The sequence below is a fragment of the Zonotrichia albicollis genome, chromosome 2, assembly GCF_047830755.1.
Source record: "Zonotrichia albicollis isolate bZonAlb1 chromosome 2, bZonAlb1.hap1, whole genome shotgun sequence".
In the NCBI taxonomy this organism is placed as follows: Eukaryota; Metazoa; Chordata; class Aves; order Passeriformes; family Passerellidae; genus Zonotrichia; species Zonotrichia albicollis.
In genome coordinates this window covers 12,094,916-12,121,863 of record NC_133820.1, presented here as the reverse complement: position 1 = coordinate 12,121,863, position 26,948 = coordinate 12,094,916, and the positions used below count along the sequence as shown (strand labels likewise).

General features: G+C 49.0%; 1 protein-coding gene across 4 annotated transcripts in view; it reads left to right on the top strand.

Annotated features, from left to right (window-relative positions):
• Positions 1-26,948, top strand: part of ITSN1 (intersectin 1) — a 108,692-nt gene that overhangs the window by 2,905 nt on the left and 78,839 nt on the right. For 3 of the 4 annotated variants that reach the window (XM_074533568.1, XM_074533557.1, XM_074533570.1), the window contains exons 2-4: positions 21,119-21,178; positions 23,167-23,259; positions 23,920-23,983. In XM_074533568.1, coding sequence (XP_074389669.1) covers positions 21,151-21,178; positions 23,167-23,259; positions 23,920-23,983 — 185 coding nt within the window. In that variant the 5' untranslated portion in view covers positions 21,119-21,150. Of the gene's footprint in view, positions 1-15,868; positions 16,050-21,118; positions 21,179-23,166; positions 23,260-23,919; positions 23,984-26,948 lie in introns of all 4 variants that reach the window. The other variant, XM_074533563.1, reaches the window with a different exon arrangement.

Genomic DNA, 26,948 nt, shown 5'->3' with positions numbered 1-26,948 from the left:
CTTGCATGTGTTGGATGTTATATTTTACTTTTTCACATGTTGTTTTTAAGGTAATTGAATTAATTAGTGCTATTGTCCAAGTGGACATCTTTTCTCTGTGAACTCTGCTTTTCAACAAGTTGTGTTGTAAAATGTGAGTGTGGAATTGTGAAATAATCTGAAGCATCTGAAACCCCAGTCTGTGCTGTGTTTGTCTTCAGCAGCAGTTTCCAGTCCCAGTCCCTTTCCCTGCACTGGCCCTCATGGCTGTGTGCCCACAGCTGGGAGAGCTCAGCTCTCCATCCTGGGAGTCGGTAACAGCAAGCTTTTGTGGTATGGCAATCCTGCAAAATCAAGGCCTGCTGGTATATTCCAAATTGCAGGTAAATATATTGCTACTAATAGTGTGAATTAGCAAATCCTACTGGCACTATTAGAGTCATTCCACTGGAGACACGTTGTCTCAAAAGTTCAGGTTTTCCTCTGTGTTTTGGTCCTTCACATTTCCATGATTTCAGATGATAATTTCCATGATTTCAGATGATAATTTCCACGATTTTCAGATGATTGGGGTTTTCATCTCTCCCTCAGTATCTCTGAAGGATTAACCCTGGGCATGAGCAGTAAATGACTGGCCAGAGTTCAGCTGTGCATCATCCCAAGGTGCAGGCTCGTGTTCTCCACAGGAATGCACAGTCTCTAGGAAATAGTTATTAATACACAAATAATACAAAATGCACAGAACACCTGCAATAAACCTGTGCTTCCTGAGGGGTTCCCATTCCAGGATTCCCATGGGGCCACCTGGAATGGCTGCTCCTCTCTGCAGGACTCAGAGTAACCTCTGGAGCACAGACAGGGGTTTCTGTGCTTCATACAGAGCTGGGAATGTTTGCTGCATTGAAATGTTCCCGTGAAATAATCCAAATTACTGCACTGAAATATTCCTGTGATATAATCCAAATTACTGCATTGAAATATCCCTTGAAATAATCCAAATTACTGCATTGACATATCCCTGTGAAATAATCCAAATTACTGCATTGAAATATCCCTGTGAAATAATCCAAATTACTACATTCAAGTATTCCTGTGAAATAATCCAAATTACTGCATTAAAATATCCCTGTGAAATAATCCAAATTACTGCATTTAAAGATTTCCTGTTAAATAATCCAAATTACTGCATTTAAAGATTCCTGTGCAAGAATCCAGAGTGCCAGAGGGCAGGGTTGGGTGGGAGATTGGGAATGAGGACTGGGATGGAATTCCATCCCTGCATCCCTGGCAGTGCCCAAGGCCAGGCTGGACACTGGGCCACTGGAAAAACACATTTTTTCATTTACATTCCAATTTCACATTCCCATGCAGCAGGTTGTGGGCTGGCCTGTGAACTCAGGGTGCAATATTTATTGGTTTTTGAGTAAGTTTTACGTGGCCTCCAGGTGTGGGCAGGTTGTGTGGGGATTCCTGAGCTTTTGGTGCTGCCAGGAGCTCGGTTACCAGTGCAAGTTAAATAACTCCATCAATCTCCAGGGCATTTTGGGGAAGCACAGTTAATTCTTACAGAGAATCATAAAAGCTGACAGCTTGAGAGCTGTGTTTTGTAATAAACCACCACTAATCTGGTCATGTACCAAATGGGGTGATGTAATCCTTGAGTTTCTTGAGCAAAATTCCTGACATTTTCCTTTGAGTCACATGCGAGCCCAGCTGGATGAACGGAGCTGACAGACAGACAGACAGGCTCCTGTGTGGGGATGCTGCTGGGCTGTTGGCATGGCCATTTCCTTTGTGTGTTCTTGGGTTTTGTTCTGTTGGGGATTGGAAGGGCCAATCCCAGCCAGGAAAAGCTTTGGAACTGGCACTGGGTTGTAGAGAGATCTGAAATACTTGAAAAATTTTCTTCCTTGTTAACAGTTCTATTCTTCTGTGTGGGCTTGGACTGCAAACAACAGAATAAGCATCAAAGAGAGGAGGGCAGATTTTGGTGTTGGCTGAAGTTACTGCAGGTGTTCAGGGAAACACTGCATTTAAAAGCAGACATGTAACAAAGTTTTTCCCTGTTCTTTTCCAACTGCTCCTTATAGTTTTGTTGTTTTTTTTTTTTTTAAGTTCTGGTTTGTAAAATTTCTATTCAGAGGAAGAGTTCAAAGCATAAAAGTGTTAAAATATGTTTTCACATAAGGTCATCTGTACTTAAATTCATGGCAGGACATTGTGGATTTTTGAAATGTCTAAGGACAAAGTTTGGAAACAGCTTTTATCCACCTTGGAAACTTCTGCCTGTTCTGCTGTTCTGCTCTCAAACCACACCAATATAATGTGCTTATTAAAGAACAATCAGCAACCTGCTATTGAACACAGTGCATGGATTTAAGAAGTGTGACTGAAATCCCGTTTTTGTGGATGTTTGCTGCTGAGAAACGAGGTTGCTTCAAGGAAATGTTGCCAAATGAGGCTGGCATGGCCAGAGGAAGGAGGCAAGTGCAGTTCATTGTTTGGGTGGGGCAGCCCTCGGTGCCATGTGGGCATCGCTGAGTGGCTCAGCTGGCTGTGCCAGGATCTGTGCATTCCTTGGCATCGGGGTCTCTCCCAGGGCTGGCACTTCCCGGGGGCCCAGAGCCCTTGGGATGGCTGAGGTGGGAGCGGAGGGGATGCTGGGTGTGACCAGCACATCCTTTATTGGTGTGGGGCTGAGGCAGGTGCATCCTCCCATTTCCTGCCCTCTGCCCCCAAGCTGCTGGGCTGCCAGGAGGCTGAGGTGTTATCCCTGCTCAGAACTGCTCCTTTATCACAGCTGTTATCTGAATGGAGCTGGAGCCTGTGCAGCATTCTCACTTTCCCAGCTCCATGCCTTTTTCAGCGTGTTTAGTCATCCTTTCTGCAGACTCAGGAGTGAAGCATGACCATAAATCCCAGAGCTGTGCACAGGGACTGGAGAGCTCTTGTGGCACAGGAATAGGAAGTTCTCCAGCTGCAGTCTGGCAGGATTGTCTGCCATGGATTGTTTGGTGCTGCTCTCTCAGCTCAGTCTCTAAATCTGAGGCCATTGCTTGGAACTCGTGCTGTCTGCAGATGATGCAAGCAGAACAATTTTGCTTTGTGAGGAGGGAGAAAGCTGCATCCTTTGGAGTCAAGTGCTCTCAGCGTTACTCTGAGCTGCTGACAAATGCCATTGTGTGGCTCTAAAAGTCACTGTATCTGTGTGAAATACCGGGGATATTGAACCCAAAGAGTTTAGAACTTCAAACCAAACCCTGAGTGCCTCTCCTGTCCCCCAGCTCTCCATGAACGTGCAGTGCCCATTCCTGTTCTTCTCTCTGGTGGCAAGGACAGCACCCAGGGAGCAGCTGGGGCTGGGCCTGCAGGGATTTAGGTTGGGTTTCAGGGCAAGGTTCTTGCCCAGAGGGTGCTGGCACTGCCCAGGGAATGGGCACGGCCCCGAGGCTGCCACAGCTCCAGGAGCTGCCAGGGATGCCCAGGCTGGGCTTGGTGGGCTCTGGGCAGGGCAGGGCTGGCACTGGGGCATCCCTGGGGGTCCCTGCAGCTCAGGACATTCTGTGACTCTGTGATTTTAGGAAATCTGGCAAAGTTTTCTGTTAATCACACTTTTAATTTGCATACAGTCCGTGTACAGCAAAATGTGATGTGGGATCAAACATCAGCATTTCCCAGAATCCCCAAATCCCTGGTGCTGGCAAAGCCCTGCCAGCCCATGCAGTGCCAGCTCCATGGGCACCTTGTCCTCAGCCCAGAGCACTCAGTGCCACCTGCAGGGATGGGCACTGCAAAGCTCCCTGGGCAGCTCTTTCAGTGCTGATGTGTTTGTGTTTTGCTTCTTGGTCAAACTGCAGCCAAACTCTTGGGGTTACAATTGGACAATTCAGAATTTCTGAGGTGAGCTGGTGGGATCTGAGCTGGTTTCACTCTGCTCCCGCTTGTCTCTCATGCCAGACTTTGGAGTCCTTGCTGAGACAGGAGGAGAACTGCAGGAATGAAAGGAGTAGGCAGGATTGCTTTGTCCTTGCTGGATTTCACATCACTTGGAGGCAGGGCAGGAGAGCTGGGGCAGGGTGGCAGAGCTGGGGCAGGGTGGCAGAGCTGGAGCTGGGGCAGGGTGGCAGAGCTGGGGCAGGGTGGCAGAGCTGGAGCAGGGTGGCAGAGCTGGAGGCAGGGTGGCAGAGCTGGAGGCAGGGTGGCAGAGCTGGGGCAGGGTGGCAGAGCTGAATGCAGGGTGGCAGAGCTGAATGCAGGGTGGCAGAGCTGGGGCAGGGTGGCAGAGCTGGGGCAGGGTGGCAGAGCTGAATGCAGGGTGGCAGAGCTGAGGCAGGGTGGCAGAGCTGGGGCAGGGCAGCAGAGCTGGGGGCAGGGCAGGGGCAGGGTGGCAGAGCTGGAGCTGGAGCAGGGCAGCAGAGCCCCAGCTCTGACCTTTCAGTGCCTTGGCTGCTGCTGCTGCTGGGCTGGCAGAGCTGAGGGAGTTCCAGGGATGGATGACATGTTACTGAACCTCAGCCTCACAGGCTGCTCTCTGTTCTGCTGCACTCGTTGCTGCCTGGGCTCTGCTGCTGCCTGAATAATGAACTTTGTGCCCATTGTGTCCTGGGGGTTTTGAGGAGTTTGATGGAATTAGGGGGCCAGGAGGATTTTGTGATGGGTGATAACGTTGCTGCAGTCAGTGATCACGTGAGGTGTCAGAAATAATGTTGCATTTTTCGTGCCCTCAGTGCTTCCAGCAGGACAATGTAACTCTGTAGCTCCAGGGAAATCAGGCCATGCTGCTGGAGCTGCTCAGTTCCTGGGGTTCCAGAATCTGGTCTGTAATGCCAAGTTCCGGCTCTCCCTGGATTACCTTGGTGCAATCCTGGATTAAACCACCTGCGGTTTCTTAGGGAAAGCACAGCACGGCGTGGCTGGGGCAGGGAGTGTGCTCATGGGAATCTCTTCAGTTGTTCTGTTAAACTCAGACATTCTGCTTGGCAATTCAAACCAGTGACAGAAACGGAGTCCTCCTCTTTAAAACACCCCCTTCAAAATCCTGCCAGCGTTATGAATGAAAACTGCTGACTCAGTGCAGTTTTGTGCACTGAAATGAGAGCCAGGGAACCTGAGCACTGAAATTCTGGTGACACTTCACTTCCTTTTGTGGGCAGGTTTATTGTGCTTTGCTGTCCTTTCCCAGCTTCAGAAGGGAGGGAAAGAAAAAAGAGGAGAGGGGAGAAATAAATAAATACTTATTTAACAAAAGTCCTTGAATCCTCCCCAGAGACCCCTGTGTGCAGTTCCTCTCCCTCTGAGACAGCTTTTAGCTGGGAGGTTTGGAAAGGCAGTAAATGCAAGGGCAGGAGGCTGCAGTGACCTGGATAGAGCAGGGTGCAGCTCCCCAGGCTGGCTCTGCTCTCACTGAGTTCAGTGTGGCACCAGCAGGGCCTGGTTTGTACCAGCCATGGACAAGGGGCTGCCCTGGCTGTTCTGGCACTCCCTGAATGGCTGGGAGGGACTCAGAGCCACCCAGAGCCACCCCTGCCATGGCAGGGACACCTCCCACTGTCCCCAGTGCCCAGCCTGGCCCTGGGCACTGCCAGGGATGCAGGGGCAGCCCCAGCTGCTCTGGGCACCCTGGGCCAGTTCTCCAGGATTTCTGTGAAGGAGCTGAGATGGCAGGAGGAGCCAGGCTCTGCAGTGAGCAGAGCTGACCAAAGGGGAAATGGTTCCATCCCAGCTGAGGCTCTTGTCAGTCCCTGCAGGGACATGGAGTGACAGCACCCAGGGAATGGCTCCCAGGGCTGGGTGGGATCTGGGCAATGGGAAATTGTTCCCTGGCAGGGTGGGCAGGCCCTGGCACAGGGTGCCCAGAGCAGCTGGGGCTGCCCCTGCATCCCTGGCAGTGCCCAAGGCCAGGCTGGGCACTGGGGCTGCAGCAGCCTGGCACAGTGGATGAGCTTTAGGGTCCCTCCCAGCCCAAACCATGCTGGGATCTCAGACATTTACCTGTTGGGTTCTGTTGTTATCCCTGTGTATACAGTGTTATGAAACCAGGTGAATGCATCCTACCAATCATTCCATCTTGCATTAGCTTGGCTATGTCTCATTAAAGATTAAAAACTTTATTCTGTGAAGATTTAAATAGAAACAAAGCCTTGTTGTGATAGAAGGAAGGAGAGCTGTTACCTAGTTCAGTGGTTTCCACCTCTCTTTTGATTTGTAGACTTCTAAAATAAACATTCCAAAGATGTGCACTTGGGCTGGTGTGCATGAGCCTAATATTAGACTAGATTTTCTTTATTTTTACAAGTTACATGGAGGTTTGCTGGTTTGTCTTTGAGCTAGGGGAAAGCACAACCACGAATTCTCAGGGTGGCTCGTTCCTGTTTTGCTGAGAAAAATGCTTCAGCTGAGGTGCTTGCTGGCCTGCAGGAGGGAGGTTGGGTCTTGTTATGGCTCTGCACATCAGGAAACCTGGAGCAGGAGTGGCTTCATCTGAACGTGGTGAGAGCCAGATCCCTGCATGGTTCTGGGGCTTCACAGGGCCCAGATTACAGAGAATCCCAAATCCCTGGGACTGGCACAGCCCTGCCAGGAGCCCATGCAGTGCCAGCTGTGCCCACCCTGTGCCCAGCCCAGAGCACTCAGTGCCACCTCCAGGGCACACCTGCAGGGATGGGCACTGCAAAGCTCCCTGGGCAGCCCCTGCCAAGGCCTGAGCTCCCTTTCCATGGGCAAATTGCTGCTGCTGTCCCAGCTGAGCCTGCCCTGGCCCAGCCTGAGGCCGCTCCCTCTGCTCCTGTCCCTGTTCCCTGCGAGCAGAGCCCGACCCCCCCGGCTGTGCCCTCCTGGCAGGGCCTTGTGCAGAGCCACGAGGGCCCCTGAGCCTCCTTTGCTCCAGCCCCAGCCCCTTCCAGCTCCTCAGGGATTCTGCAGCCCCTTCCAGCTCCTCAGGGATTCTGCAGCCCCTTCCCAGCTCCTCAGGGATTCTGCAGCCCCTTCCAGCTCCCTCAGGGATTCTGCAGCCCCTTCCAGCTCCCTCAGGGATTCTGCAGCCCCTTCCCAGCCCCATTCCCTGCCCTGCACACGCTCCAGCCCCTCCAGGGCTCTTGCTGTGATCCATGTGCAGGTGCCACTGCAGAGCTGGTGTGTTTTGTGGCTGCTTCACCTCCCCAGAAGATTCCCTGATGAGCTCTTCCAAGGGACATGGCAATATTTGTAAAGTTGGGCTGTTGGTGGGGGAGTGTAACCAGTGTGGAAAAGTCTCATGGAAGTGCTGCTCCAGAGGAGAGGCTGCTGGAGCTGTGTCCTGGCAGATTAACAGAAGGTGCACACCTGGCTGTCTGTTTATCTGCTCCTGGTTATCAGATTTGTTTTCAGCTGCCTGAGTTCTCAGAACTCAGATTTACACTGTGTTTTGGATCACAGCGCTGACCAGAGTTTTCTCCTCCCACTAGGAATAGGCTAAACTACTTGGGAAAGTATTTGGCATTTGTATCCAATTTGTTCTGTTTGAAAAATATCTCCACAGCTGGTTGCTATAGGAGCATTATATTCCTTCCAGGTTCGATGGTGAGTGTTGGATACAGCGGGGAAGTTCTTGGCAAGGTGACTGAAATAATGTGTGAAGTTCTTTGTGCCTGGGGCCGGGGCTGGCTCGGAGCCTCCTTGCAGGGCTCCTCTATTGCTGCCTCTCAATGGCTGGCAGGGGCAGTGCTGCTGCATCTCTGCCCTCTGGCACTGTCATCTGGTTACTCACACTTTGGCCAGCCTGTTACATTTTCATGTTATGGCTCTGTATTTTTATTTTCTCCCTCAGATCTCTGTGTATCTGTTCAGTCTGTCCGGTCTAGGGAGAAGCATTTAAAAAATGAGGTTTGTGGGAGTTTGTTATGGGTCTAAACACTGAACTTTGCATTGAAACCAAATTAAATCTCACTTGCAACTGTGGGATCCTGCTTGGAACATCCCTGGCTCCCCCTCAGGCTTTTTGGGTTTTTTTTTCATTATGTTTAATTCTCATGTGATTTCTGTGTGTTACTGGGGCTGATACAGCAACTGCTGTTTCCCAAAGCAGATCAATTCTGTCACACAGAGTGTGTTCCAGGGCTCCATTGAACTCCCATGTGCAGTTCCCTGGAATATCCAATCTCAAGGTTTTACCTGTCTCATCCAAGCTGGTTTAGTCTCTGGGGAAGCAGCCTGAGCCCCAGGATGTGGGCAGGATGCCTCTTGCCCTTCATGCTGGATCCCTGCAGGATTTGTTAGGAATGTTCTCTCCAGGCTTTGGGGGAAGCCACGTGTGCTGTTGGCCTGTTCAGGCAGGTGAGTTTGGATGTGCCTTAATGTTCTGCAGGTTTTATTTAAAGTGCTCTAACAGCTTCCTGAGCTGCCAGCACTGAAATGAATTTCATAAAAACTCACAGAAGACTCCAAATTCTGCAGTAGGTGAGCAAAACACAAAACTCAGGCCTCTGGTAGCCCAGTTTGGGCTGGCACAGGGTGCCCAGAGCAGCTGGGGCTGCCCTGGATCCCTGGCAGTGCCCAAGGCCAGGCTGGCACTGCCTTGGAGAGCCTGGCACAGTGAGAGGTGTCCCTGCCATGGCAGGGCTGGGATGGGGTGAGCTTTAGGGTCCCTCCCAATGCAATCCTTGTGGGATTGTGGGGTTCCTTGTGGGATTGTGGGGTTCCTTGTGGGATTGTGGGGTTCCTTGTGGGATTGTGGGGTTCCTTGTGGGATTCTGGGGTTCCTTGTGGGATATTGGGGTTTCTGGCCTCAGCTCTGCCGTGCCTGTCTGTGTTTCAGGAAGCTCTGCCTCCTTTTCCATGGTGGCTGTTGGAACTCCCCAGAGTTCCCTGACAGGTTCTGGTGCACGTTGCCCTGAGCTGTTGCATTTCCCCCCCAGCCTGCAGGGTTTGCTCTGTTGCCCAGTTTCTGTGCCTCATTCCAGCCTGATTGCTCCGGTTCCTGGAGGATTTTAGCAGTGCTCTGAGCCTGTCCTGGCTGCCAGGGTTGGGGAGGCCCCTGCAAGCCTTACACAGGAACCTTCCAGAAGGCTCAGGGAATGATCTCAGCATTGGAAGATGCTGATTTTTCTGCTGGGCCCAATTCAAGAATCTTTTTCTTTGTTCATGTCCTGAAGGAACAAGAGGTGCTGCTTGGGGTTTTTTCTCCTTTCTTCCTGCTCCTGGAGCATTCCAATTGCCAGCTGTCCAAGCAATGATTAAAAGGGCCACAGACAAACATTTACCCCAATACTTGTGTTATTCCTTCATTTGCCCTCATTCCATTGGAATCATTAGTGAGATTCCTCAGGGCTGGAAGCCATGAGCTGTTGCCATACAGAGCTCCTGTGGATTGAGAGTTGTCATGGATAATGTTTGCTGGAGAACTGCAAATGAAAGGAGAAAAGAACAGAAGTGTGTGAGTGAATGGCCTCTTCAGTGTAGAGTGTGAGGGCATCTCTTGCTGGGGACCTTAATTCAGGATTATTTGCTGTTTCCTCCTTTAAACATATGAAGTGGCTTTTTTTTACTGCATTTTTTTTCTTGCATAATTTGGGATTTCCTGCCTAAAGTTTCACCAGTCCAGCTGAACATTTGGAGGAGAGCTGAGTGCTTGGGCTCTCAAACTGTCAGCAGCAGCATTAACCAGATGAGAACTGAGCCATGTTCATGTAGTTTTATCTCTACAGGTACTTAATTCTTCATTTCTGTGAGAAAGCAAAGTGGATTTGTTGTAATAATGGTGCTGGGTCTGCCTGGTCACAGCTTGGGGACAGAACTTGTCACCTGGAGAATGCTGTGGGTTATCCTTGGCACCTTCAGTGTCTCTGTTGGTTCTGCATTAGGAAATACCCAGTGCTGCACTTGGGATGGGGCAACCCAGGATCAATCCAGGCTGGGATGAGCAGAGGGAGCAGCCCTGGGAGAGTTGGGCCTGCCCTGGGCTGAGCCCCTGCTGGGATCAGGAGAGGGATGGGGTTGGGATTGGGATGGGGTTGGCGTTGGCATTGTGTCCCTGTGCCCCTCAGGTGATTTCCCACCTGCAGAGCTGCCCCAGCACAGGGAGGAGCTGGAGCTGCTGCAGAGCCCAGAGGAGGCTCCAGGATGGGCAGAGGGCTGGAGCAGCTCTGCTGGGAGGAAAGGCTGGCACAGCTGGCATTGCTCACCTGCACAGGAGAAGCTTTGGGCTGAGCTCAGGGCGGCCTTGCAGGGCCTGGAGGAGCCCCAGGAAAGCTGGAGAGAGACAATTGCCAGGGGATGCAGGGACAGCACCCAGGGAATGGCCTCACACTGAGAAATTACAGGTTTAGATCAGGTATTAGGAATGATTTCCTGCCTGGCAGGGTGGGCAGGCCCTGGCACAGGGTGCCCAGAGCAGCTGGGGCTGCCCCTGCATCCCTGGCAGTGCCCAAGGCCAGGCTGGACACTGGGGACAGTGGGAGGTGTCCCTGCCATGGCAGGGGATGAGTTTATGAGTTTAAGGTCCTTTCCAAACCATCCTGTGGTTCTGTAGATTCATTTTCCACACTCAGTGGTGGTTGTGTGTTATTACCCTTTCCTGTCCCCAAAGGGGGACAAGCTGACTTTGAGGCAAAAGTTCAGAATCCTGGCACTGCAAGCAGCCAGCTCTTCACCCCAGTGAGTTCATTTTGGGTTTTCTCTTCACTTCAAGCCCCAGTAAAGACCTGTGGTACTTTCCAGGAGAATTGACAACTTCACTGCTGATTTTTTTGACTGATGAAGGTTTGATTGTAAGTGCGTCAGTACAGGGTGGTTTTGGACTGTTGAAATATTGACAAGTTAATTTTTCCTGTAAAATATCTTTGGGTTACACTTCTGCAGCCAAGTGACTGCCATAAACCCTTGCTTGCTGTTTCAGAAGGTAATGATTGATGAAGTTGTGGATTCATCATTAGAATGCCAGTTTTCATTTCGAGCTCTCAGCTCAGAAGGTGAATAACCAGAAATGTATTTTTAGTGTGCAGAGGTTATTCTGGAGGTGCTGGCAGCTGGTGGGAATGCTGTGCTGGAGGCAGAGCTGAGCAGCTCTGAGCCTCTGCTCTCAGGCTGTGCCCAGCCCTGCTGGGGTTGGTGCTGCAGCGAGTGGCCCTGCAGCCATCTCCTGCTGGGAAAAGGCTGCTGCCAAGGCAGATGGAGAGATAAAGGAATCCTGATCCACAGTCGGGAGTGGCAGCAGCTTCTGAATCACCTGGATGAGTTGGGGTTGTCTGGTTTAATCCACTGCTGCAAGTGTGAGCTGTAAATTGTGCCCCTTGTTCCTGCTGTGCTATAACTGTACAAACCTTTCATGTCTGTCATTGCCAGGCCCTGATCTCTGCTCCGTGAGCAGGGACAGCCCCTGAGGGAGCAGCTCCAGATCAGGGCAAGGTTCTCTCAAAGCTGCTGTCAGGGCAAGCCAGACCCTAAAGGAAACTGCTGCCTTCAGAGCATTGCTCTGTGGTGGGTGCAGCACCTTGTGAGCAGGTTTGATCTGTGCCCAGAGGGGTGAACCTGGGAGAGCTCAGCCCTGGGGAGCCTGGAGTGCTGTGAGGGCTGTGGGAGTAGGAGGAAAGGGATGAGTTGTGTTTGTACCGAGGAGTTGCTCTGTCCTGCCCTTCCTGCTCTTCATCATTCCTTGGCTCTCCTCTCCCTGACCTCTCTTTACTGTGTTTCATCTCTTCACTTACCTTTTTCCCTCCCTGCCTTTGCTGAGGAAACATCCTGGCTTGGATCAGCCCTGGGGTGTGCAGCAGGAGCAGGGCAGGGATTGTCCATCTGTGCTGGGACCCCTTGAGGGCTGGGCCCAGTTCTGCTCCTGCAGGAGAGACCTGGAGGGGCTGGAGCGTGTGCAGGGCAGGGAATGGGGCTGGGAAGGGGCTGCAGAATCCCTGAGGGAGCTGGAAGGGGCTGCAGAATCCCTGAGGGAGCTGGAAGGGGCTGCAGAATCCCTGAGGGAGCTGGAAGGGGCTGCAGAATCCCTGAGGAGCTGGAAGGGGCTGCAGAATCCCTGAGGGAGCTGGAAGGGGCTGCAGAATCCCTGGGGAGCTGGAAGGGGCTGGGGCTGGAGCAAAGGAGGCTCAGGGGCCCTCGTGGCTCTGCACAAGGCCCTGCCAGGAGGGCACAGCCGGGGGGGTCGGGCTCTGCTCGCAGGGAACAGGGACAGGAGCAGAGGGAGCGGCCTCAGGCTGGGCCAGGGCAGGCTCAGCTGGGACAGCAGCAGCAATTTGCCCATGGAAAGGGAGCTCAGGCCTTGGCAGGGGCTGCCCAGGGAGCTTTGCAGTGCCCATCCCTGCAGGTGTGCCCTGGAGGTGGCACTGAGTGCTCTGGGCTGGGCACGAGGTGCCCATGGGGCACAGCTGGAACTGCATGGGCTCCTGGCAGGGCTGTGCCAGCCCCGGGGATTTGGGGTTCTCTTTGGGGTGGCTCTGTAGGATCCAACCTCAGTGCCAGTGAGCAGGGTCAGGCTGTGCCATCCCAGGAGAACAATCTGTGGGTGTACTTGGGCACTGATTATCAGACAGCACATTAAAACTTGCAAATGTGAGGGTTTGAAGGAGGAGGTTTGTTGTCACAGCTGCCTTGGCTTTCTTCTTGAATCAAACTTGAAAGGATTTTTAGATCTGTTATGTTGGGAAATCAGCATCATGTTACAGTTTTGCACTTGGACTTTTTTCCCAGTGCAAGGCTGCCCCACAACCTTGTAGCAAATTTTCCTGATTACAGGGAACTGCAAACCAGTGACTTTTGAAGTACCCACAGGGGAGAAATTTGTGAGCTACAGTAAACAAACCTCCCATGGCACAGATTTGTGACTTACAGTAAATAAACCATTAGCACTAACAACAGCCTTAATGTTCTTATCCTCTTGCAGGAAAGGAATTTTCATCCTGGAAAGAGATATTAAGGCATTTCAGGACAGGGAAATTACTCTTTGCAGTGTTATTAACTGTCCAGACTTCCTGGCTCGTTTAGAGAAGGAGCATAACAAAGTTTCCAGAGCCAGCATGGAAAATGTGCACATGGTGCTTCCCCCAGCCTGCATCCTCCAGAGCAGCTCCAGGTACTTACACAGTGAGCATGAGCATCTCTTCCCTAGCTAATACATGTCTGTTTCTTCTTTTTAAAGACCCTGGCTTCCATATCTAGATTTTCCCTTGGAGTTCTTGGCTTTGTGTGCATCTCCTTGTCCTCTCCAGCATGGCCTGAAATGATTCCCAGCCCTGGGCAGAAATGCAGGGTAGCTGGAACTTGGGGTCACTTGGAGCCCCCCTCAGTGGGTCAGTGCTGCTCTAGAGCTGCAATCTGCCTTTTCTCCCAGTCAGCTCTTGTCTTGACTGGGGCTTTGTGTGGAGACAAACCCAAACCTCACTCTGTGTTGGGGGAACCTTGTTCCATAAATCCTCACCCCTCAAGTCCAGTGAAATCCATGGAAAGTCTTCCCTTGGTTTGTGTCTGGTTTTGCTGATTTCTTTGCTGTGTCTGAACTTGCCATTACCTGATGATGCATCCAGCAGGGTTATTCCTGGCCTTGTATCTCAGCATTGGAAAAGAGCAGGGTTGGATGGTACTGGGAGAAATGCTTCCCTGGCAGGGTGGGCAGGCTGGGATAGAATTCCATCCCTGCATCCCTGGCAGTGCCCAGGCCAGGCTGGACACTGGGGACAGTGGGAGGTGTCGCTGCCATGGATGGGGATGAGCTTTAGGATCCCTCCAACCCAAAACATTCAGTGATTGCTTTACCCTAGCCAGGGGTTGAAATATTTGCAGTTGTTGTTGAGATGCTGGAGCCTGGTTTATGTGGAACTGCTGGGAAAGCCCAGTTGGCATCTGGAAAGAAAGCTTACACGTTTTCTTGGTGCCATTTGAATGTACTTACAGTCAATTAATAATTTCTTTAATCTAGAAATAGGATTTTTTAAGTTGGATTGTGCCTTTTGAAATGTATGTGTGTATGTTCTATAGGTATGTACAGTTTGTGTTTTATCTTGCAGACTGTTTGTTTTTCCCTTCTCCCATTGCCTGTGTCACTTGCCTGGTTTTGTGCTCGCACCTGAGATGCTTTTGCTCCTGTGTGCAAAGTGGTTTTAAGCATTTTGACGGGGATTGATCTCATGGAAGCAGGAAAGCCGTGCTTTGGGATAGGCCCTGTCTCATGCAGTGGAGCCCTTTTTGCTTCATTTCCTTAGAGAGTGTTTAAGGATATTTTAAACAGGAGACAGGAACCTTCACCATGTTGAATTCCTTGGTTAGGCTTTATGAGAGAGCCCCAGACCCTCCCTGTGAGGGGTGCCTGCTCAGCCCCTTTGCAGTGCAGGGAAATCCCTTAGTTTTACCAATGCCCAAGGGCCTGTCCTGTCCCAGGGAGCTTCTCTGTCTGTCTGTCCAACATTTCCATTTTTCCCTCTAAAGCTGCTGTTTCTTGTCTGCTGGACCCTTTCTCTTTTGGCCACCTGTGACCAGCCAGTGCTGGAGCAGCAGGGCTGGGTGTGCCCACAAGGAGGGTGACACAAATGACAGCCTGGTGTAAATGCCTCAATTAAAATCTGTTTGTGCATCTACAGAGCTCCTTGGGCCCTGCAGGAGCTGAGGAGACAGAGCATGGAAGCATCTCAGAGCCAGTGTCCTTGAGTGGGAGAGAGGAGTGCCTGAGCCGTGGTGCTGTGGGCTGACACAGCTCTGAGATGCTGATAAGAGCTGCTGGATGCTGAATAATTCTCCTGTGAAATGGCTGGTTTGGAAATCTGCTTCCAGATCTGCACCAGCACAGCCCTGTGCTTATGTAAGTGGGAGAGCTGGGGAGAGCAGCTGCTGGCAGGGACACAGTGACCTCCCTGAGTGCTGCAGGGACACAGCCTGGGCCTCCATCACAGCTGCAGCCTGGCCTGCCCTGCCAGACCGTTCATGTGCTGCTTGTGCCTCAGAGCAGGGGGCAGGGAATGGGCTGCACATCCTGAGCTCCCTGACTCCACACTGCTGACTCAGGGCTTTGCTTCCTTCCTGCCCTTCCCCCAGCAGAGCTGCTCTTGCTGCCAGGGATGGGGAAGGTGAAGTGAAACAACTCCAGAAGAACTGATTTTCTTTTTTTTTTCCATTGTCCCCATTTCAAAGGGTCAGCTCTAAAGCTGAGACAAGCACGTGGATGTTCACAGCATAGCTATGGGGGATTTGGTCAGGCCTACAGTGATTAAATCTGGGCTGGAAGGCACCACTGCTGTCCAAGCCAGACTTAACAGCTCTGACCTATTCCTTTGGCTGCCCCGATTCCTTTAAAAACATCCAGCTGGATTGAAATGGGAGTTCCTGCAGAGTTGTGTCATGGGCATCTGTAGGAGAGGGAGGGACATTTGTGAAGGTTTTGACTTTATCAGTCACTGCTGTAAGGAACAGAAACTGGCAAGTTTTGCCAAGTGGTGCCTGAGTTAAAATGTGATCTCCAAAGAGCAAGGATCAGAATTCCCTGATTGCCTCAAAATGCTTTTGTTTGCAGCATTGATCAGACTTAGCAGGCTTTGCTAAACCTCTGTGTCCCCTGGCTGCTCCTGGTGAGAGGCTTTGCCATGGAACATGTGCCAGCTCCACACCTGCTGGCAGCCTGGCACGCCCAGGGATGTCCTGCTGTCTTCTGGAACTCTTGGAGGATGTTGGGGCTTTATCTGGTTGGGTTTGTCTCTTTTTTTTCCTGTAGGAGGAGGAAGGTGACTGATAAGTGGCCTCAGGAATTAATTCTGGCATTCAGATCAAGCATTATCTCAGGAATTGTTTAGGAGTAGAAATGCTGGGTTGCATTTTAGGGAAAACAAAACCAGGATCTTTCTTGTGTGAAACCTTTCTGTATAAAGACACAGCACTGAAATAGCTCAGTTATTGGTAATTTCTACCTCCTGTGGCTTTATTGCAGTTTTCTCTGTAAACATGGCCTCAGCAGAGCACAGAGAACTTGAAATAGAAACTCTCATCAAGTTCTGAGCCATCGTTTTAACGTCCGTACCTAATACCCTGTGAAAGGAATTCTCGTATTTGTCTGACCTATGAATAAATGTTTCTACTGGAGATATTTTCAATCTCCTCATTTTTTTGAGGTAAAAGCTTTAAACATCAGTACTTAAATTTAGATACGGTCTGGGATTTTATATATCTGGAGTTGTTCTGCATGGTTCAGTTTTACTTTTATGTGAACAACTGGTAGGGTTACAGTTAAATTATATACATATTTTATATATATAACCTAATATATATATGTATACATAATGTATAACCTTTTATATATATGATATAACCTTAGATATATTTTATATATATATAAGGTTATAAATATATAAAAAATATATAAATATATATTTTATATATATAACCTAATATATATGTATACATAATATATAACCTTTTATATATATGATATAACCTTAGATATATTTTATATATATATAAGGTTATAAATATATAAAAAATATATAAATATATATTTTATATATATAACCTAATATATATGTATACATAATATATAACCTTTTATATATATGATATAACCTTAGATATATTTTATATATATATAAGGTTATAAATATATATAAAATATATAAATATATATATTTTTTATATCTAACCTAATATATATGTATACATAATATATAACCTTTTATATATATAGAATAACCTTATATATATTTTTATATATATAAGGTTATAAATGTATATAAAATATATATAAATATATACATTTTATATATTTATAACCATATATATTATATGTATAAACCCTAATGTATTTATACTATATATATTATTTTAAATTATTAGATCATATTATTTTAAATATATATATATGTCTGTGTGTGTGTATATATATATATATATATATATATATATATATGTCTGTGTATATATATATATATATATATGGCACAGCTGGCACTGCATGGGCTGTGCCAGCCCCAGGGATCCTGTGCTGGTTTATTTACTTTACAATACTTTACATATATATGATATTTTATAAATAACAACTGTGCCAGATGTTTTGGGGATAAATAATACGTGTTCTCCACCCCCAGAACAGAATCCCGGAGCAGCTTGGGTCAGACAGACTCAAACAGCCCCTGGGGGGAGGTTTGGGGTCCCTGGTGTCACCCCAGGCATGCCCAGTCAGAGCTGTGCTGTGGAACCCAGGGGTCCCCCGGGATACACAGCAACTCCTGCACATTCCACTCACGGAGGGAATTGCCTTTGCCTCGCTGTGCTGCCCTGGCTCTCAGCCTCTCACATTTCAGCACAGCTCTCTGCTCCTTCTCTCCATTCCCCCAGCTGGCTTTGCTTTGTTTCTCGCTTTCTTCTTCTTCCTTTGGAGCAGTTTCTGCTTTCCCTGGCGTGCAGCGCGGGGCTGGAGCTCAGTTCCCGCTGCCTCTCTGTTCCCCGTGTTCCAGGTAAAGGGAATTCACTCCTCTGCAGTCCTGGCAGGCTAAGGAGGAGGCTCTGCCCTCAATGAAATGCTCTGCTGCTGCTCCCCCTGTGCTGAAAGGGAACAGATAACGTGGAAACTGCTCTGAGAGGGGGCTTCAGGGACTTCTGCTTTTGGGCTTTCCTGCTTTTTCTTCGATTTCTTTTTTTTTGGCTTTTTTTTTTCCCTGTTTGGTTTTGTTTTAGTTTTCTTTTTGCTTGTTTGGGGTTTTGGTTTTTGGGGTTTTTTTTTACTTCTTCCTCCTCCTTTTTTCCTCCTGCTTTTTTTCCTCCTGCTTTTTTTCCTCCTCCTTTTCTTCCTCCTTTTTTTCTTCCTCCTTTTTTTCTTCCTCCTTTTTTTCTTCCTCCTTTTTTTCTTCCTCCTTTTTTTCTTCCTCCTCCTTTTCTTCCTCCTCCTTTTCTTCCTCCTCCTTTTCTTCCTCCTCCTTTTTTTCTCCTCCTTTTTTTCTCCTCCTTTTTTTCTCCTCCTTTTTTTCTCCTCCTTTTTTTCTCCTCCTTTTTTTCTCCTCCTTTTTTTCCTCCTCCTTTTTTTCCTCCTCCTTTTCTTCCTTTTCTTCCTTCTCCTTTTTTCCTCCTCCTTTTTTTCCTCCTCCTTTTTTCCTCCTCCTCCTTTTCCTCCTTTTTTTCCTCCTTTTTTTCCTCCTTTTTTTCCTCCTTTTTTTCCTCCTTTTTTTCCTCCTCCTTTTTTTCTCCTCTTTTTCCTCCTCCTTCTTTTCCTCCCTTTTTCCTCCTGCTTTTTTTCCTCCTCCTTTTCTTCCTCCTCCTTCTTTTCCTCCTCCTTCTTTTCCTCCTCCTTCTTTTCCTCCTCCTTCTTTTCCTCCTCCTTCTTTTCCTCCTCCTCCTTTTCTTCCTTTTTTCCTCCTCCTTTTTTTCCTCCTCCTTTTCTTCCTCCTCCTTTTCTTCCTCCTCCTTTTCTTCCTCCTCCTTTTCTTCCTCCTCCTTTTCTTCCTCCTCCTTTTCTTCCTCCTCCTTCTTTTGATGCTGTGGTGTGTTCTTAAGTTCGTTAGTTTGCTCCCCCCATTTTCTGTATTACTTCCTGCTGCTACCCTGCCAGTTATGTTGCTATGGAAATGAAACTGCTCCTCCCTTGGTTTCTCTTATAAAGTGAAAGTTGTTTCCTCCTTGGGGTCAGTCAATCACTCTTTCTCTCCTCCCAGGTTTCGAGAATTTTCCTTTCTCTGGGAGGTATGGTTGGCTGTAGCCCCGGAGCCCCTCCTATGATTTATAACAGTTGGTTACTTTAGTGTATCAGTTATGTTTCGCACCTCCAAATATGTATTTCTATTGGATAGCCGGGTTTCCCTGCCTTCTTCCCCCCTTTTCCCTTAAAACCCTCTCCTGCCCCTTGTTCGGGGCCATTTGCTGGGTGCTTTCCCCTCTTTGTTGGTTCTTCTGTAATAAACCGACAGTTTACCCCCAGCAAGTGGTCGCCTCCTGATTCGTCTCTCACCGTGCTGCTCCGAGCTATCCCCCCAGCTCAGCCCGAGGCCAAGACGCCGAGGGGGGCTGTTTTCTGATGCGCAGGGGCCCTGGCCTTCGCCCCTCACCAGATAGCCGGATTCCGGGGCCGTTCACGCCCCCGCGCATTTTCCTCCTCCTTTTTCTCTCCTTTTTTCCTCTTTTTTTTATTCCCTCAAGGTTTCCTTGCACTCATAACCCCAGCAGCATTGCTGAGTTCTTTCCCAGAGCAGGGAGCAATAAGCAGAGAGGCAAATGTAGAAGTTCTGATCTTTCAGCCCTTCAGGAATGCTTCTGGGCCAGCCGCAGGGCCCAGGGAGCTGCTCTGATCCCCTGGATCTCTGCACTGGAATTTGGCACTTCTGGGCTGACCTTGGGAGCAGCATCAGCTCCTGCCCCGGCCTGGGGCACAGGGCTGGGCCAGATGAGGAGGAAAAAGCGCCAGGGCTGTGTCCCTCATTCCCCAGCTTCCAGCTGCTGGCACAAGTGCCAGGGGTTTGTGCAGGGACACACAGGGGGTTCCCAAGTTGGAGGCCGGAGGAGAATGTGGGAAGTGTAAAGGGGGATGGGGAGGGCAGCAAACAGCAATTGAGACAAAAGGAAATTGTTGGTGCAAGTGAATGCCTTTTCTTAGGGATATTGATAAATTTCTGCTGCTGTTCAGGCAGCCTAAATGATTCTCCTGATTCTGTCCCCCTCTGCCTTTCTGCTGTTGCCTGGAGGACACGAGTGGAATCTGGCAGGACAAGAGGCCGTGGCTCGTTGTGGTGCTGCCATTGTCCCCTGGCTCAGGCAGCCCATGGCAGCCTTTGTGTGCAGCGAGAAAAATGGCTTTGCTGCTGTGGCAGATGAGATGTGGAGCCTGTGCCTTTGTTGGCAGGGCCCTGGTGCTGTGCTGAGGCTGCCCTGCCCCTGGGCCCACAGCAGCACAAGGAGTGAATGCCCATGTACCCAGGAATAACACCCAGATCCCTGGTGGGGGCAGCATGGAATGGAGCTGATGGCCCTCCTGAGCAGGGCTGGGACACGCAGGGCAGTCCTGGGGGCTGGGGCTGGGCTCTGCCCTCACTCCAGCTCTGGCAATAAATAAATAAACACTTATTTTATATATATAAATTAAAATATATATAAATATATATTTTATATAATTTTTATATATATATGTATGTATGGACTGAGCTCTGCCCTCACTCCAGCCCTGGCTATAAATAAATAAATAAATAAATAAACAAACACTTATTTTATATATATAAATAATATATATATAAAATATATATTTTATATAATTTTTAATTTTTACATATGTATGGACTGAGCTCTGCCCTCACTCCTGCCCTGGCTACAAATAAACAAACAAACAAACAAATTCTTATTATATATGTATATAAATAAAATATATAAAATATATATTCTGTTTTTTAAATTTATATATATATATATATGTACGGACTGAGCTCTGCCCTCACTCCAGCTCTGGCAATAAATAAATAAATAAACACTTACTTTATATATATAAATAATATATATATTAAAATAGATATTTTATATAATTTATTTTTATATATGTATGAACTGAGCTCTGCCCTCACTCCCGCCCTGGCTACAAATAAATAAATAAATAAATAAACACTTATTTTATATATATAAATTATATATATATCTATATATAAAATATATATTTTTATAAAATATAAAATTACAATATATTTTTATATATGTATGAACTGAGCTCTGCCCTCACTCCCGCCCTGGCTACAAATAAATAAATAAATAAACAAATACTTATTATATATGTATATAAATAAAATATATAAAAATATGTATTATATTTTTTAAATTTATATATATATGTATGGACTGAGCTCTGCCCTCACTCCATCTCTGGATATTTATAAATAAATAAATATACTTATTATGTATATATAGATATATGTATTTATAAATGTAATATATATACTTATTTATAACTGCAGGCTGCTTTTGAGGCCATCCTTAAAGCAGAATGAAATGCAGCTGCCTGCTGATAGGAAGGTGCCCTCACAGATGTACAGGGAAGTGCAAAAATGAGACACTGAGTTCTGTAAATCCCAGTTGGTGTGGGAAGTATTGTTCCAATCCTGTTTCCTCACTGCCTTTTTTTGTTTTTCTTTCCTGTAGTAATTAATCATACAGAAAATATATGGAAAATAGAAGTTAATATCAAATATCTGATTGTTTATTATTTTTTTTTCTTTTCCAGGCATCTATTAACAAGCTCAAAGTGACAGAACCATGGCTCAGTTTCCAACACCTTTTGGGGGTGAGTGCTTTCTGGTGTGCACAAAGTTGCCATGAGCGCGTTCCTTTCCAGGGGTTTCTCTGGGGCAGTGTTGTGGGATCTCAGCAGCTCAGGACTGAGGTGTCACCGAGAGCACCCTTGGGGGGCTCGGGAGTCCTGGAATGTTCCAGAAGTGTCTGGTGGCTGCACTTTGATCCCACACAGGAGACGACACCTGTATGAGGATAGGAGGGTTTCACCGGGGTGAATGGTGAAGGGATAAGTTAATTAGAGAGTGAAACACAGGGTTTAGGATTTCTGTACAGGGGGGTTTAGAGAAGTAAGATGGAGGAATTGGGGCGTGTCCTGTCCTTCTTCTTCTTCTTCTTCTCCTCCATCTTCTGTGGTGATGGTGGCACTTTAGGATTGGCCATTACTAAAAGTGCACCGGGCAATAAGAATAAATGGTATTGGGGAAAAATGATAAATATTGTACACGTAACCATGGGTATAAAGATAGGTGACCGCCCAGAGGGCAGGGAGTGTGCTCATGGCTGGCTGCTGAGCAGAGCTCTGTCGGGCTGAGAGAAAATCTTTTAGATAAACAATTAATAAACACCGAGACCGAGAAAAGAACTGAAGCCTCTTCTCGTCCTTTGAAGCGCGGGCTGCCCCAAGGCCACCCCGGGCCTTTCCAGGCCATCCAAACAGCCGAAAACCGGACACAGTGTTTGTGATCTCTCTGAGCTGGGGGTTTTGGGGTGGCTTTGCAGCCCAGAGCCCTGGGTGCTGCATCCATCCAGGCCTGCCAGCCCTGCCAGGCCTCTGGGCACCCCCTGCACTGCAGAGCTGCAGCTGCCTTTTCCTTTCAGGCCTCCTGCACAAAGGCCCAGCAGATGCCTTTGGGTATCACTGCCAGTTTTTCCTTTGTTGTCCCATCACCCACTTTTAGGTTAGAGCAAAAGCAACACGTTTTTAGTCTCTTCACTTACAGCAGGGGAAGTTGCAGTGATAGTGGAGCCCTGGAAAAAGTTAAAGACAGAATCTAAAATGTCAGGCTTTGTGCTTTCCCAGATCAACTGCACCTGCGTAAGCAGTATGATAAATTATAGAATTGTTAGATGTGATGATTGTTTAGTAATTAAATGTAATTATTATATAACCATAAGAATAGTGAGAAACTATGTTGGAAATTCAGAGAGGGGCTACATTTATGTATACAATAGAACAATATAAGTTTAATAATTAGCATGAAAGTTATGTAACGATAGAGTATAAAACAGGATCATTTTGGATGTATGGCTGGAGTCAGATTTGGGTTGAATACCCCTGACACCCAGAGCTCTTCATAAAAAGCACCGCATATAATCCCTGTGATTCTGTGGGTTTGAGCACTGACAGCAGCATCTGGAAATGCAGTGAAAACCCAGGATGGGCCCTGGCAGTGCAGTGGTGACAGGATTTTTTGTTATTCCCATGAAATGACAGAATGCCAGACTGGGCTGGGCTGGGATGCTCATCAGGGACACCTCCCACTGTGCCCAGTGCCCAGCCTGGCCTTGGGCACTGCCAGGGATGCAGGGGCAGCCCCAGCTGCTCTGGGCACCCTGTGCCAGGGCCTGCCCACCCTGCCAGGAACAATTCCTGCTGTGAAACTCAGCCAGATTTCCCCTCTTTGGTCTGGCCCATGGCACTCCGCTCTGGTGAGCATTCCCTGTTCCTTGCATTCCCCTCAGATCTGGGAGTTGGCTTTGGCAGCTGATCTGCAGGAGGGTTACAAAGAGCAGTCCCAGTGCTGAGATTTGCCATTTTCCCTGTCCTGTGGGCAGGCCAGATGGGGTACTGGGGAAGAGGTGCCTTTGCAGCAAAGGAACTGGAATTTCAGCTCTGAGTGCTCTGGGGGTAAATGATCTCCCACCCCTGGGTTGTTTGAGGAGCCCAGACTGCTGAGATAATCACACTCAGAGGGAAAAGGGGCTGCTTTTCAGGGAATGTTTCTCAATGCCATTTCTCCATTTCTTCTGAACCAGGCAACCTGGATATCTGGGCCATTACTGTGGAGGAGAGAGCAAAGCATGATCAACAGTTCCATAGTCTGAAACCAACTGCTGGATTTATCACTGGTAAGCAAACAGCTACCACTTCTCATCTTGTGTTTGCTTAAATCAGCTAGGGAGCCAAATGTGTACAGAGCTGCCTGGGAGACAGATGGGCATAATAATTAGAAAATTTCAACAGGTATTTCTTATTTTATATCTCACTGTTCCACATCAGCCCCATTTCTTATTTTACATCTCATATTTTGCCACATCAGCCCCAGCTTTTCTGTTATTTTCTGATGTTTTCTATTCCCCATCCTGCTGTGGAAGGCACTGATGGGTTCTTTGTGCCTGGGGTCAGCTACCACACTAATATTATGATAAATAAAAGGTCTGATTAAATAAAGGCGTGTCATTTCAACTGAAATCAGGTTTAGAAATCCAATTTGTGCAGCACTGACATCAGCATGGTTGACCTCTTGGAAAGATCCAAATGCAGAACTGATTGAAGCAGTGGGAAGCAAAGCTCCAAATCAAGGAATTGCACAGATCCTAATAAATTTTCATCAAACTTTGGTCTCAAAGGCAATAGGAGGCCTCCTCTTCATTGCTCTGGTTTGTTACATCCTCATCAGTCATGGCATGGGCTGGACTTCTCTTGCAGCTGCTTTTCCTCCTGCTGCCCCGTTCCCTCTGCCAGCTGTTGGGAGCTGGAGCTGAAGCCATGTCCTGTTTGTTTTACAGGTGATCAAGCCAGGAACTTCTTTTTCCAATCTGGGTTACCTCAGCCAGTGCTAGCACAGATATGGTGAGTGTGGGGCGGGCACAGGGCTGGGTGTGGAGCTGGGCACAGAGCTGGCTGTGGGGTGGGCACAGAGCTGGGTGTGGGGTGGGTGCAGAGGTGGGTGTGGGGTGGGCACAGGGCTGGCTGTGGGGCGGGCACAGAGCTGGCTGTGGGGCAGGCACAGGGCCGGGTGTGGGGCGGGCACAGGGCTGGCTGTGGGCTGGGCACAGGGCTGGCTGTGGGGCGGGCACAGGGCTGAGTGTGGGGCGGACACAGAGCTGGGTGTGGGGCGGGCACAGGGCTGGCTGTGGGGCGGGCACAGAGCTGAGTGTGGGGTGGGCACAGAGCTGGCTGTGGGGCTGGGCACAGAGCTGAGTGTGGGACGGACACAGAGCTGGGTGTGGGGCGGGCACAGGGCTGGGTTTGGGGCGGGCACAGAGCTGGGTATGGGGCGGGCACAGGGCTGGGTTTGGGGCGGGCACAGGGCTGGGTATGGGGCGGGCACAGGGCTGGGTTTGGGGCGGGCACAGGGCTGGGTTTGGGGTGGGCACAGAGCTGGGTTTGGGGCGGGCACAGGGCTGGGTTTGGGGTGGGCACAGAGCTGGGTGTGGGGTGGGCACAGGGCTGGGTGTGGGGCACACTGGGGCTGGGCTGGGTGTGGGGCGGGCACAGGGCTGGCTGTGGGGCACACTGGGGCTGGGCTGGGTGTGGGGTGGGCACAGGGCTGGGTTTGGGGCACCCTGGGGCACAGTGGGGCACACTGGGGCTGGGCTGGGTGTGGGGCGGGCACAGGGCTGGGTGTGGGGCACACTGGGGCAGGGCTGGCTCTGGGGCACACTGGGGCAGGGTTGGGTGTGGGGGGGGCACAGAGCTGGGTGTGGGGCACACTGGGGCACACTGGGGCTGGGCTCTCCTGCGCTTCCCCAGGCTCAGAACTGGAGCCAGCCCTGCTCAGGGGGGATCTGCATCCAGGGCTCCCTTGGGCTGGGTCACTGGGGTCAGGGTCACCAGGGACAGGTGCTGGCTCCTGCCCGGGGGTCACCACGAGCCCATGGAGCTCTCAGTCTGGGCACAGGGGCTGGGAAAGGCCTGGGAGTGCTGGGGGCAGTGGCTGGACACCAGCCCAGGGTGCCCACATGTCCCCAGGTGTCCCCAGGTGGGCAGGAGGCTGATGGCCCTGGGCTGTCCCAGCAAATGGCATTTTGGAGGTTGGCAGTTTCAAACCCTCATTTCAAGTTGCTAAATGCTTTCAGCTCTGTTAAAACTGGCTACAATACAATTATACAATTAAGCACAGTAATTAGTGATAAATCTGCTCATGGGAGAGCCTAGGCAAGAGCTGGAGTGTTTGTTACAAAAATGAAGATTGACAGGGACTGTTTCCATTGGAGTGGGAGTCAAAGTTTGAAACTGGAAATTTTTGTCACTCCTTGGTGAGTTCAGCCAGATCCAAATCTGTGGCCATTCCACAGCACAGACATTGCCACAGTGCCAATGTTCCTGCAGGAATGAAGGGAATTCTGCTCTGACCCTGCCAGACCTGGACCTGTGTGTGCAGGGACAGCACCCAGGGAATGGCTGCCAGTGCCAGAGGGCAGGGCTGGGTGGGATCTGGGCAATGAGGAATTGTTCCCTGGCAGGGTGGGCAGGCCCTGGCACAGGGTGCCCAGAGCAGCTGGGGCTGCCCCTGCATCCCTGGCAGTGCCCAAGGCCAGGCTGGACACTGGGGACAGTGGGAGGTGTCCCTGCCATGGCAGGGGGGGCACTGGGTGGGCTCTAAGGTTCCTCCCAACCCATTCCATTCCATAATTCCATGATTATTCATGGTTGGCATTAATAATATTACTACCAGCACAGATATTGGTGTGAGACAGAGAGAATTAAAAGTGGTTTTCATTCTGGATTGGGTGAGAGGAATAGGGAACTTTGAGGGAATCTGCTCCCTTTTCCTCTGTGAGCTATTTGAGGAGTTTATTGCCATTACAAAACCTTTCTATTGCAGTGAAGGACTGTTATTTTATTGCTTTTGAAATCTGCATGCCCAGACCTACATGGCTTTTAAATAAAGAGCTTCTTTTCTTTTCTGATTATCTTCATCTTACAAATATCAAAGCTGGACTGGTTGTCTTATGTGCTGAAGCCTCAGTGAGTGCTCAAATGTCCCTTTGGAGCTTCTCTTGCCTCTGAATTAAACAAAGAAAGAAGTTTTGTCTTGAACAAGACATCCTTTCTCCAAAAATCTTCCCTAGGCCTTGCCTTTAAATAGGTGCTAACAAATCCAAACAGTTGTAAATAGTCTGACTAAGGATCTCTTCCTCTCTGAATTATTCAGTTTTCCAGGCTCTGGAGAGGAAGGGAATCATTCCACTCCCTCTGCAGTTGTCATAGAGACAAGACCTGCACATTTTTGTTAATGAAGCTGAACTAAAACTTATTCAGGCTGCCTTTCTAAATCATAAAGCAGCTCATGGACATTCCTTCCTCTCTGTCTCTCTTATTTTTTCAGTCATGTCTGAATGAAATGAAGTAAATATTTAAGTTAAAATCTTTATACAGATCCTTGAGTACTTTGGAGGGGGAGTTTTGCAGTAATGAGCCTGCAGTCTGTGAGAGATGGGAGCTGCTGCTCTTCCATCAGTGTGTGCTCCTGGAATTGCTGGGCTGGGCTTTGGGAGGTGGCATTTGATTGTTACTGGGAGAGCAGGGGAGGTGCAGGAGTCCTCAGGGAAGGGAAGTAATTCTGAGTTAAAACAACTCGTAAAACTCACACCAACTTATACAGCTTGGAAAACTGTTTACAAAATCTGGTAAAAAATTCATTTTCTGATCTGGGAAATCCCAGGATGGTTTGGGTTGGGAAGGATTTTAAAGCTGATCCCATCCCACCCCTGCCATGGCAGGGACACCTCCCACTGTGCCAGGCTGCTCCAGCCCCAGTGTCCAACCTTGGGCACTGCCAGGGATGCAGGGCAGTCCCTGAGGAACTGTC